Raw genomic sequence first — 12,369 nt, 5'->3', positions numbered from 1 at the left:
ATAAGACCTGACCAGAAGTGTTAACGTCTCGTCATATAACTCCGTTCATGACAGAGACTTCACTTCACTAGGATGACCATAGGTAACATGACATCAATCCTGAGTGAGTTGGGAACTCCTTCCATTGAGTGTGGTCCTTTGATTTGCATGGGTGCGAGTGGCAAGAGCGTCGACTCAAACCTACTACTTTGGGGATTCGTCTGATTTGGGAGCTGGGAACTCAACCTCACAAGATGAAGTTCACTTTTTCCCCGAAGTAAGGGTAAGTAGATAGATTACTCCCTTAAGAGTTGATCCCGGGGCTTGAACGATGTGGTGCCACACACCTTCTCATGGCTCGAGAGGTATTCACCATAATAGGATTATGTTGCATTGTTCATTAGAGGGATCAATGGTACGTAAGGAGTAAGATATAACTACAGGGGCAAAACGGTAAATTGGCCCAACTGTACTTACGAGCATCTGTGAAGGGTTATCATACTGATGATTGGTTATATCCAATGGACATAGATATATATCTATGGTAAGAAGAGTTCAACTGTCAGTCTTTAGTGGAATGTCTGGCAGTTAACGGATGGTGGATATCGTGGCTAAAGAGTTTAGTCAGTTATTCACGTACTGTTGGAGCTTCGAGTCATAGGTCCATAAGATCCCCTTGGTAGCTTGGGTATAAGTTGACAATCAGTTTTTGGGTCACTTTGAAATGTTCAAATTGACAAAAGAGAATTCAATTATATATGATATAATTGAACTAGTTAATTATATATGATATAATTAACTTTATGTATAAGATACATTAATTTGGAGGAAATTAGATATAAATATGATTTATATCTAGTGGAGGAATATAATTAATATATGATATTTAACCATAGGTTATGAATATAATGTGATTATATTTATTATCTATTACTTGGATAGTTATGGGATAATTGGCTGGCGTCTCTTCTGTTTTCATAACGGATGAGTAAGATGAAGAATCTCTTTGAGACGCTTAAATAGCTCACAGTGTGTTAAGCATTTAAATGCATGAACATATAGTGTTGAATTGTGACATCGCTTAGTAAAATCAGAGCCTATATGATAGTGCTGAACAATCGCTTAACACTTACACCCGCGCGCGCTATTTACTAAACGATCACTTACCTTTTACTAAACGATCGTTTAGCGCCTGAGTTTTTCTAAACGATCGTATAGACGATCGCTTAGCTTTTCCTACACAATTATTTAGATGATCGCTTACCTTTTCCTATACGATCGTATACTTCACCTAAACGATCAAGCATTTTGTCTATACGATGGATGAGCCTTTCTCCCACTTGCTTGATCGTTGTATACGATCTCCCTTCCTCCTTCCCTCTACCAAATCCGAACAAAGCTCACCCTTTGGATTCTCACTCCGAGAATATTGAGGGCTCCGAGTGGTGGTGTCATCCCTATTTCCTTCTGTTCGTACGGAGATTGTTCGTTGTAGACGATTGGGTGTTGCTGAACGATTGCTTGTTTTTCCAGCAAAAGCGAGATTTGCTGTGAAAAAAAAGTCTTCTACTGGTATGATCTCTCAGTCTCTTATTTATTGATCCTTTAAGCATACTAGTAATTTAGCTTTACAATGCATATTTGTATGTTTGAATGTATATGTGGAAATTCTGTCCCAATGAATTAGAAAGATCTGCTTCTGCTCATAGGTACTCTTGAATAAGAGTTCCTTCAATTGGTATAAGAGCCAGGTTTCTGATATTCCAATTCATTGCTGCAAAAGAATTGAATTTACATTCTCGGTGGGTGCAGCATGTCTACTCTCTGTTTTAATTGTTAAATCGTTTGTGGATGTGTGGATTAATGGAGTTTTCTAGGATGTAACCTCAATTAGTTAAATTCTCCAGTTAATTGTAAAGGCCCCTACGTTTTTTGGCATAATTAATTGTTATCGAGTTTGTAATTTCAACGTTAGTTTGAGTCTTGAGTCGTTCGTGAAGAAGTTTGGAGTAAAGGTTACTGTTCTTCAAGGAAGAAGACGATCAAGCTTTAGTCGTGTCATGTAGACAATGAGGTCGACGATTGCTGAGTTTTAGATGCTTGGCTGTCGTTTAACATGTGCGCGCACTAAACAATTGTATAGCTCAGCAAGCCTCATCGCTTAGTTACTAACTATACGATTGCGAAGTAAATGCATGGTAAATCGTTTAGCTTTCGCGTGTTAAGCGATCGCCTAGACGATCAGGCTTCACGACCTTGTTGTCGTCTATGCGATCGTTTAGCTTTCGCGCTATCATTTAGTGTGCGCTACACGATCATTTACTTGGAGACATTTACTAAACGATGGGAGCTTCGTCCGATGGTTCAAGACCCGGTTCGCTTGTGAACCGGTTTGCTTGGTGGAATAATGTAATAGATAGAATTTTAATTTCGGTTTTGTGTTGGTTCCTCCCGGTTCATTAATCCATGGTTTTATGCATGCGATGTATATTGTTTTTGTCATATGGTATGCACATATGGAAAAATCTCACCTTAGGTTATGCATTGGTCATGCATATTCTCTTTATTATAAGTGATATGATTTAGAGAATCATGATTTAAATTATGTAAGTGCATGCTCATGCATCATATAATATAAGGGTTATATTTATGTATGCATTATTTATTAAGCGTTATATTTATAAGCATTATAAATACCTCATTATGTGACAATGTATGTTTTAGTTATTTCTTTTATAAACGTTATAAAATGAAACTAGAACTAAAATCAATAATAAAAGGTTAAAGTGTAGCAAATTTATCTATAAGGGACCTTTTGTCTAAGGCGGAGGTATTTAAGGTGACAGCAATAGAACACTCCTACCTGAGAACCTACCTGGAAAGGTGAATTAGATAGATTTGATGCATGCATACAAGTTAAGAGCAATCCATTAAAGAGTTTAATGTGATTACTTGAACTTATTTTATTTCAAAGACAAAAGTTTTTTTTTTCAGCAGACTTAATAAATGAAATTAGTAGCCGGATTGTCTAGGTCAATAAACCCCTAGGTAAAACATTCAATGGGAGGTACTTGGGGCATATGATGCTTCATTTAAACCTTTCGCGTTTCATTCTTATTGTCCACAACGTGAGATCTATCCTCGTCCTCGTGACACCTTGGGAGTGTCCCCCTAAATAATGGTGTTTGAGTAGGTCAATATCAAGGTGGAAGGAGAGAATGTTCATAGTAAGTGAGAGCAGGAAGTGCGACAGCATGTCCCATGGTCTCTCTTGTTGGATTAAATAAAGTTTATGTGCATCTCCTCGAGGAACCCTAGGAGTGTCCCCCTATAGGATGGATGTTTTGCGCGTTTCTTTATTTGATCTCCTGTAAGAGGATAAGGTTACTTAGTCTCTTATCCTAATTTGCTTTTCCCTATGGTGGGCGCATTAGGGCGGGATTCTGGGGCCGAAAACGAGAGGCTATACTTACGCGGAATTGTTAAGGGTTAACAGTTCTCAACCGAACAAATGGTAGCTGTTAGGTTCAATTCCAAAAGTTGGTCTGCCTAATGGTTGAGAATGTCTAATCCCAGTGAAGGGACATCTGATTACCCCACCGTTGACGTTTGTCCTGCTTTGCTGGGGCATCATTGCAAAATAGAAGTCTTATCACTTAAGGTAGTTGGAAACTATTTTGCTAAAACTAATTGGTTAAAAATGTGGTTTATGAAAAGTATTATAAAAGTTTATTCGTTTTTCAACAATAGTTTTAAATGGCTACAACTACTATCAGTTTACTTACCGCCAAAAAAACTGAATGGCCAAAACTATTCGAGTTAGAAACATATGCTCACAATGATACTCATCATTGAAGATCTGAAGTTTGTCCTTACGGAGGACTGTCCTCTTATTTCACCTGAAGACACTACTCAAAATGTCTAGGCGGCGTACGAGCGTTGGACACGGGCAAACGAGAAGGCCTGAGCCTATATCTTAGCCAGTCTTAGTGACCTGTTGGCCAAGAACCATGAGCTCATGGTATCAGCACGTGAGATCATGGAGTCCCTGCGGGGAATGTTTGGACGGTCGTCTGGACAGCTCAAGCACGAGGCTCTGAAACACATCTTCAGCTCCAAAATGGAGGAAGGCACCTCTGTTCGTGAACACGTGCTGAATATGATGGTCCACTTTAACCTAGCGGAGATGAATGGGTCTAAAATCGATGAGGATAGTCAGGTTAGCATTATCCTGCATTCATTGCCAGAGAGCTTCCTCCACTTTGTTAGCAATAATTCTTAACAAAGTGGACTATACCCTTACTGCTCTCCTCAATGAGTTGCAGACTTACCAATCCTTGTTGAAAAGTAAGGAGAAAAAGGAAGGTGAGACAAATGTTGTCTCGTCTTCTAAAAAGTTCCATCAATGTTCGATCTCAGGAACGAAGTCTGCACCTTCAACTTCTCACTCTGGAAATGGGAAGAAGAAGAAGGGTGGTAAAAGGAAAGAGAATGTGCCTACTAACCCACCACCTGTCGCCCAGAAGAAGCGTCCACCGCCGGTTGAAAAAGGAACATGTTTCCACTACAACCAGGACGGGCACTGGAAGAAGAATTGTCCTCGCTATCTGAAGGAAAGGAAGGCAGCCAAGGCAATGGCCAAGGCAGACAAAGGTAAATGTGATTTACTTGTGTTAGAAACTTGTTTAGTGGAGAATGATGATTATGCCTGGATAATTAATTCGGGCGCCACTAATCATGTTTGTTCTTCTTTTCAGGGGATAAGATCCTGGTGACAGCTGGAGGCTAGTGAGATGACGTTGCGAGTAGGCACTGGGCACATCATCTCAGTTGTGGCAATGGAAGGCATCCAATTAACTTTGCAAAATAGGTTTCTTGTATTAAAAGATATTTTTGTAGTTTCTGAACTAAAAAGGAACCTTATTTCTGTAAAGTGTCTGTTACAATGCAATTACACTCTTTCTTTTAAATTGAATAAAGTGTTTATTCATAAGGATGGTTTTGAAATTTGTACAGCTAAACTGGAAAATAATTTGTATGTGCTAAGACCGTTAGCCTTAAGTTCCCTCCATAACATAGAGATGTTTAAATTTGTCGTAACTCAATCTAAACGTCAATGTGTTTCTCCAAAAGAAAATGTCAAACTTTGGCACCTTCGATCAGGGCACATCAATCTCAATTGGATTTAGAGATCGGTGAAGAATGACCTTCTAAGCGAGTTAGAAGAAATTCTTTACTAGTGTGCGAATCTTGCCTTGAGGGTAAGATGACTAAAAGACCTTTTACTGGAAAAGGTTATCAAGCCAAAGAGCCTATAGAATTAGTACATTCTGACCTTTGCGGTCCTATGAATGTGCGAGCTCGAGGAGGCTACGAATACTTTATTAGTTTTACTGATGATTACTCTAGATATGTGTATGTTTATCTGATGCAACAAAAGTCTGAATCTTTTGAAAAGTTCAAAGTATTCAAGGCTGATGTTGAAAATGCTTTGGATAGATGGAATAAAACACTTCGATCAGATCGAGGTGGAGAGCTTTTGGATTCTGAGTTCCAGGACTATCTATTAGAACATAGAGTCGTTTCCCAACTCTCGGCATCAGGTACACCTCAGCAGAATGGTGTAACGGAGAGGAGAAATAGAATCTTGTTGGATAATGGTTTGTTCGATGATGAATTACGCTTCCTTACCGGACTCGTTTTGGGGTTTCGCAGTGGAGACTGCGGTATACATACTCAACTTTGTTCCTTCTAAGAGTGTTGCGAGAACACCTCTGGAGTTATGGAACGGGCGTAAAGCTAGTTTACGTCACTTCCGCATATGAGGTTGCCTAGCACATGTACTTGAGGTAAATCCCAAGAAGTTGGAATCACGGTTGAGGTTGTGCCTCTTTATAGGCTATTCCAAAGGTATACGAGTGGGTTACTTTTATGATTTATTCGATAACAGGGTGTTTGTTTCCACAAAAGCTACTTTCATGGAGAATGATCATATCAGGGAGCATAGTCCATGTAGTAAAGTCGTGTTACATGAGCTTTTCAATGAAACTACTGAAACTTCAAAAAGAGTTGTTGAAGGATCTGCTTCATCAGCCAGAGTTGTTGATGATAGTTCATATGGTAGGTCGGTTCCATATCAAGAGTTGAGTGAACCTCGACGCAGTGGGTGTTGGGGTTTTTTCCCTAAAGTCTCGTGTTCTGTAGTTTGTAAACAACTTTGTACGAACACTTGTAATGTAAAACTTAATATCCCTGGTTGTCTTTATGTAACTTAAACATGTATGTAGTGAAATACAAGTGGATCATGTCTTATGTGACAACCAAAATAGTCTGTAGTATATGGATATAGGAGGAAAACCTTATCCTGGTAACACTACGGACGCGACCCACTTTGTGGAATTGTTTCAAATGTTGTGACTTGTCACAGATGATCTGATCCTGATCATTCTATAGTGGACATGAGAGCAGGGGTGTCCTATACAAAGAGTTTGTATAAAACCTGACCTCGAAGTGTTAATTTCTGGTCATATAACTTCGTTCATGACTAAGACTTCACTTCACTAGGATGACCATGGGTAACATAACCTCAATCCTGAGTGAGTTGGGAACTCTTGTCATTGAGGGTGATCCTTTGATTTGCATGGGTGCGAGTGGCCAAAGCGCCGACTCAAACTTAACATTTTGGGGATTCGTTTAATTTGGGAGCTGGGAACTCAGCTTCACAAGATGGAGTTCACTTCTTCCCCAAAGTGGGGGAAAGTAGATAGATTGCTCTCTTAAGGGCTGATCCCGGGGCTTGAACGATGTGGCGCCACACACCTTCTCATGGCCCAAGAGGTGTTCACACATAGTAGGACTATGTTGTATTGTTTATTAGAGGGATCAGTGGTACTTAAGGCAGAAGATGTAATTATAAGGGCAAAACGGTAAATTGTCCTACTATAATTACGAGCATCTGTGAAGGATCATCGTACTGATGATTGGTTATATCAAATGAATGTAGAAATATATCTATGGCAAGAAGAGTTCAACTGTCGGTCTTTAATGGAATGTCTGGCAGTTAACGGATGGTGGATATCGTGACTAAAGAGTTTAGTTAGCTATTCACGTACCGTTGGAGCTTTGGGCTATAGGTCCATAAGGTCCCCTTGGTAGCTTGGATACAAGTTGAGAGTCAGCTTTTGGGTCAGTTTAAAACATTCAAATTGACAAGAGGGAGTTTGATTATATATGATATAATTGAACGAGTTAATTAAATATGATTAACTTTATGTATGAGATATATTAATTTGGAGAAAATTGGATATAAATTTGATTTATATCTAGTAGAAGAAAATATTATAATTAATATATGATATTAATTTATATGTTATGGATATGATGAGATCACATTCATTGGACGGTTATAAAGGAAATGGGACGACGTCTCTTCTATTCTAATAATGGATGAGTGTTTTGAAAGATCACTTTGAGATACAGAAATAGCTGACGGTGTGTTAAGCATGAGATGCACAACATTGTGTTAAAGATAGTGTCATCGCTTAAAAAATCAGTGCCTATACGATAGTGCCTGCACGATCACTTACATATATGATATTGCTAAGCGATCGCTTACCAATTACACCTTCGAGCCCTATTAACTAAATGATTGTTTACCTTTTCCTAAGTGATCGTTTAGCTCCCGATATTTACTAAACGATCGTATAGACGATCGCTTAGTTTTTTTCTACAAGGTCATTTAGACGATCACTCACCCTTTTCCTACATGATCGTTTAGACGATCGCTTACTTTTTCCTACACGATCGTATACTTCACCTAAACGATCAAGCATTTTGTCTATGCGATAGACGACCTCATCTCCCATTTGCTTGATCGTTGAGTATGATCTCTCTTCCTCCTTCCCTCTACCAAATCCGAACAAAGCCCACACTTTGATTCTCACTCCAAGAATATCGAGGGCTCTGAGTGGTAGTGTCATATTTGTTTCCTTCTGTTCGAGTGGTGATTATTCGAGGTAGATGATTGGGTTTTAGGCTCGCTGTGAAGAAGAAATCTTCATCTGGTATGACCTTTTGATCTCTTTAGCATTATGAATGCATAGTAGTATGTTTGAATGTATATGTGGTAATTCTGTTACAATGAATTGGAAAAGATCCGCTTCCGCTTGTAGGTATTCTTAAATAAGAGTTCCTTCAGTGGGAGGGTTACGAACCCACCTGATCGCTATCTGGATTTCATGGAAATCCTAGCTATGGTGGCAGATGGCAATGTTGAGGATCCGTTGTCTTATCAAAAGTCAATGGAGAATGTTGACCAGAATGAACCTTGTGTCTACAAGAAAATCGTCAACAATTCAGTAGTTTTCTTGGTATTGTATGTAGACGATATACTACTCATTGGGAATGATGTAGGTCTACTGACTATAGTTAAGAATTGGTTAGCGACCCAATTCCAAATGAAAGATTTAGGAGAGGCTCAGTTTGTTCTGGATATACAGATCTTTCGGGATCATAAGAAAAAAGTGCTAGCGCTGTCTCAGTGATTGTATATTGACAAGATCTTGCTCAAGTACTCGATGCGGGACTCTAAAAGGGGCCTACTACCATTCAAGCATGGAGTCCCTTTGTTGAATGACATATGTCCTAAGACCCCTCAAGAGGTTGAAGAGATGAAACCCATCCCATATTAATCTGCCGTTGGTAGTTTAGTGTATGCGATGCTCTACACTAGGCCAGATATTTCCAGAGCAAAAAATAAATGCCAAAATTGAAAATATTCAATCTTGCAAACCTTCATTCAAAATGCATATTTAAAAACCCACCTCTAAACTGATTTTTGTTTAAAAAATATGAAGAACGAAGATGCAAAAAATTGGCTTTGATACCAATTGCAGGGATCGAATCCCGAGTGAACGTCTTGCATCTCGAAAATCGATTTTTGAAGAAACAAAAATAGTGTTCTAAAATAGAACATATGAAGGATAAATAAACATATGAAATAACATGCTTTGGAGAATGGAAACTAAGAGAGAACCATTTTTACCTTTGAAGATTCCTAAGCTCCAGGAAAAATCCTCTCGATCTTGGCACGAACTTCTTCTAAATCGAACTTGAACATGACCACAAGAATAACCTTGTCATTCTTAAGGATTCCAATAGAATGATAGGTGGCATCCAAATATTTGGAAGAAGAAGAGGTAGAGAGATTTATCTTAGAGAGTAAAGAGAGGACTTGTGTTTTAGTGACTAGGGTAAATCTCACCAAAATGAAATTCTTGCCCTAAAAAGTCCATAAGGAAAAATTTATATGGAGAAGGATTAACCCCTTCTCCAAGTTCTTTCCCAATTTACCCTTGTGCTCAATTAATTAAATAACGTTTATTTAATTAATTAGCATATTAATTAAATAACCATACATTAAATCCAACATAATGTGTATATTTAATTAACATAAATAAAAATCGTATATTTATGTGCATCACCTCTCTGTTAATTTCATTAGTTAATTCTTTATGAAGCTAATTCACTTGAATTAAATATTTCTCTCAAACTTAAATTATAGATCACATCCACAATTGATTACATATTAATCACATTGATATACAATTTCATCAAATTGATTTGAACAATTTAAACCATTCCTCTTTAATATCCTTTAGTGAGCTAATGAAAGGACCTAGTGGACCTATAGATTAGAAGCTCCAACGATATGAGATTAATTGGCTAAACTCATTAACTAAATTAATCAATATTCGTTAACTGTGGGTACACTCCACTAAAGACCCACAACTGCATTCTTCTCACTGCATATGTATTTTTGTGTCCACGTATATAGACCAATAACAGTAAATAGTCATTCACGAGTGTCCATAATACCAACTAGGTCAAATTAACGTTTTACCCTTGGGTTACCTTTGTATCCTTAAGTACCAGTGCTCCTCTAATAAACAACATATTTATGGTCCAACCAATAAACAGAAAAACCCCTCTCGAGCCAATGAGAGGGTAGAGACCCTTGTTCAAGTCCCGAAGAAACCACTTAAAGGAACATTCATTTACTTACCCTGAAGTCAGGAAGGAGTGAGTTTCATCTTGTATTATTATGTTCTCAGCTTCTCATCCGGTCTTATCCCCAAAATGATAGGCTTATTGAGTCTACAAATTGACCACTCTCACCCATACAAATCAAAGGACAATCCCTCGTGAACAAGAGTTCATAATACACTCAGGATTAAGACTAAGTTGCCTAGGTCATCCAATTGAACATTTAGTGGTTACTATTTCATGGTCCGGTCTTATGTAAACTCATTGTATAGGATATCCCCACTCATGTGTCACTTAAATGAACGCGTTGGATCATTGTATTTTTATCAAATACAAAATGGGTCGTATCCATAGTGTCACCAGGATAAAGTACCCAGCCTTATCCCTATACTATAGACTCTTTAGGCTATTTCTTGAACATTAATCCCTATATGTCTCCACATATAGCTCAAGACTCATAAGGCAGCCTTGGATGTTAGCTTATTGGATTTAGGGTTATTAAAACAAAATAGAATACAACACAATCAATAACATTTATTGAATTAACATTGGTAACTCTTTATTGATGACAGTCAATTGATAACATTTACTATCTATGAGTTTTAGGACATAAAACCCAACATATATACAAAATTTAAAGAATTCCAAATGGAAGTGTTGCTCGTTACAAAGCAAGACTAGTTCCTAAGGGCTATCATAAAAAAAGAAGGTTTTGATTTTAAAGAAATCTTCAGCCCTTTGTTAAAAAACCCACAATGAGGATTATTTTGTCATTAGTTGCTCAGTTGATTTGATTATCACTGGTAATCAACCTTCTTTCATTGTTGATTTGATTCTCCAGCTAAAGTAACATTTTGAAATGAAAGATCTTTGTAGTTTGAAGTATTTTCTTGAGCTAGAAGTACATCATTCTAGACCATTTATGTTATACAAGTTAAGTATGCAAAAGACCTTCTAGCAAAGTATGGAATGACTGGTGCTAAATCATGTGCTACCCTCATATCCTCTCAGCCTTTTCATACTGACTCTCCTTCATATTCTCTTGAAGACACACAAACATATAGAGTTATCATTATGGCATTACATTACCTCACTTTTAGTCGTTCTGATATCTCTTTTGCTCTTAGCAAGTTATCACAGTTCCTACAAGCTCCTTCTCTAGCTCATTTGATTGGTGCTAAACGTGTTCTCAAATACTTAAAGGGTACACTGAACAATGGATTACCATTTCAACCAACCACCTCTAATCCCTTTGACATTAAAGCCTTTTCTGATTCAGATTGGGCAAGTGATCAGGCTGATAGAAGGTCCACTACAATCTTTGTTATCTTTTTGGGACAAAATCCCATTTCATGGGTGGCTAAGAAACAAACCACAGTATCTAGAAGCTCAACGCAAGCTAGGTATAGAGCACTTGCCATCACTGCAGTTGAAGTCTTTTAGATTTGGCAGGTTTTAAAAGACCTTCACATTTTTGGATCTGCACCTCCTTTGTTATTATGTGATATTGTTTCAGCAATTCAACTAGCACAAAATCCAATTTTCCATCGACGTACGAAGCATGTCGAAATTGATTTCCATTTCATTCAAGAGAAGGTGGATCGAAAAGACTTAAGCTTGCAATATATTTCCACAGATTACCAGCTTGTTGATTTGTTCACAAAGCCACTGATTACTGCTCGATTATGCTTTCTTAAAGACAAAATTATGCCTCATTCAACATTAGTTTGAGGGGATGTTAATATCAGTTAATAGATTAGTTTATATTTTGTAAGAGACTTTGTTATTTTCTCCTTGGGTAGTTTAAGACTTTCTGTTAGCACTTTGACTATAAATAAATAAGTCTTGTAAATTCCACTTAATTAATGAGAAATCATCACTTTCACAATTCGTGAAAGCTTATTACAGTACTTAGAAGGGCTAAGGGTGATAATACCATTGGAGCAAAAAATATTTGGATAAATTTACAATAATTGGAGAATTGTTTAAGATTAATAAAGTATATTTTAAATATAAGAGCTGCATAATTTGTTTTAAGTAACATAAATTTAAATGAGTACCTCTACATATCTCTATAATTAATTATGTGATATTGTCTACTTTGAGCATAAATCCATATGACTTTTATTTTGATTTCATTTTCATCCATAGGCATCGTATGAATGGAACTAGTTGGTCGATTCTTCTCTCTCTAAGACAAATGACCACTCAACCTTTTCCCCTCATGCCAACTCATATTCTTTTGAGGCACACCGCCAATCTAAATAGAGTTTATCAAACAAAGTTTTCCGCTATGACCATAGATTTTGAAACCTTACTATTTCTTTATTTATCACCTAAAGATTT

At 37.4% G+C, this 12,369-nt stretch overlaps 1 protein-coding gene across 1 annotated transcript; it reads left to right on the top strand.

The window, feature by feature from the left end:
* The first annotated feature begins 10,992 nt into the window (after positions 1–10,992).
* Positions 10,993–11,466, top strand: LOC120077309 (uncharacterized mitochondrial protein AtMg00810-like). The gene has a single exon (XM_039031196.1). The coding sequence runs from the start codon at positions 10,993–10,995 to the stop codon at positions 11,464–11,466; it is 474 nt and encodes a 157-aa protein (XP_038887124.1).
* The last annotated feature ends 903 nt before the right edge of the window (positions 11,467–12,369 follow it).

Source organism: Benincasa hispida, chromosome 5 (genome assembly GCF_009727055.1).
Source record: "Benincasa hispida cultivar B227 chromosome 5, ASM972705v1, whole genome shotgun sequence".
NCBI lineage: Eukaryota > Viridiplantae > Streptophyta > Magnoliopsida > Cucurbitales > Cucurbitaceae > Benincasa > Benincasa hispida.
The sequence above is the reverse complement of the archived record's forward strand: the minus strand, read 5'-3'. Positions and strand labels throughout refer to the sequence as shown.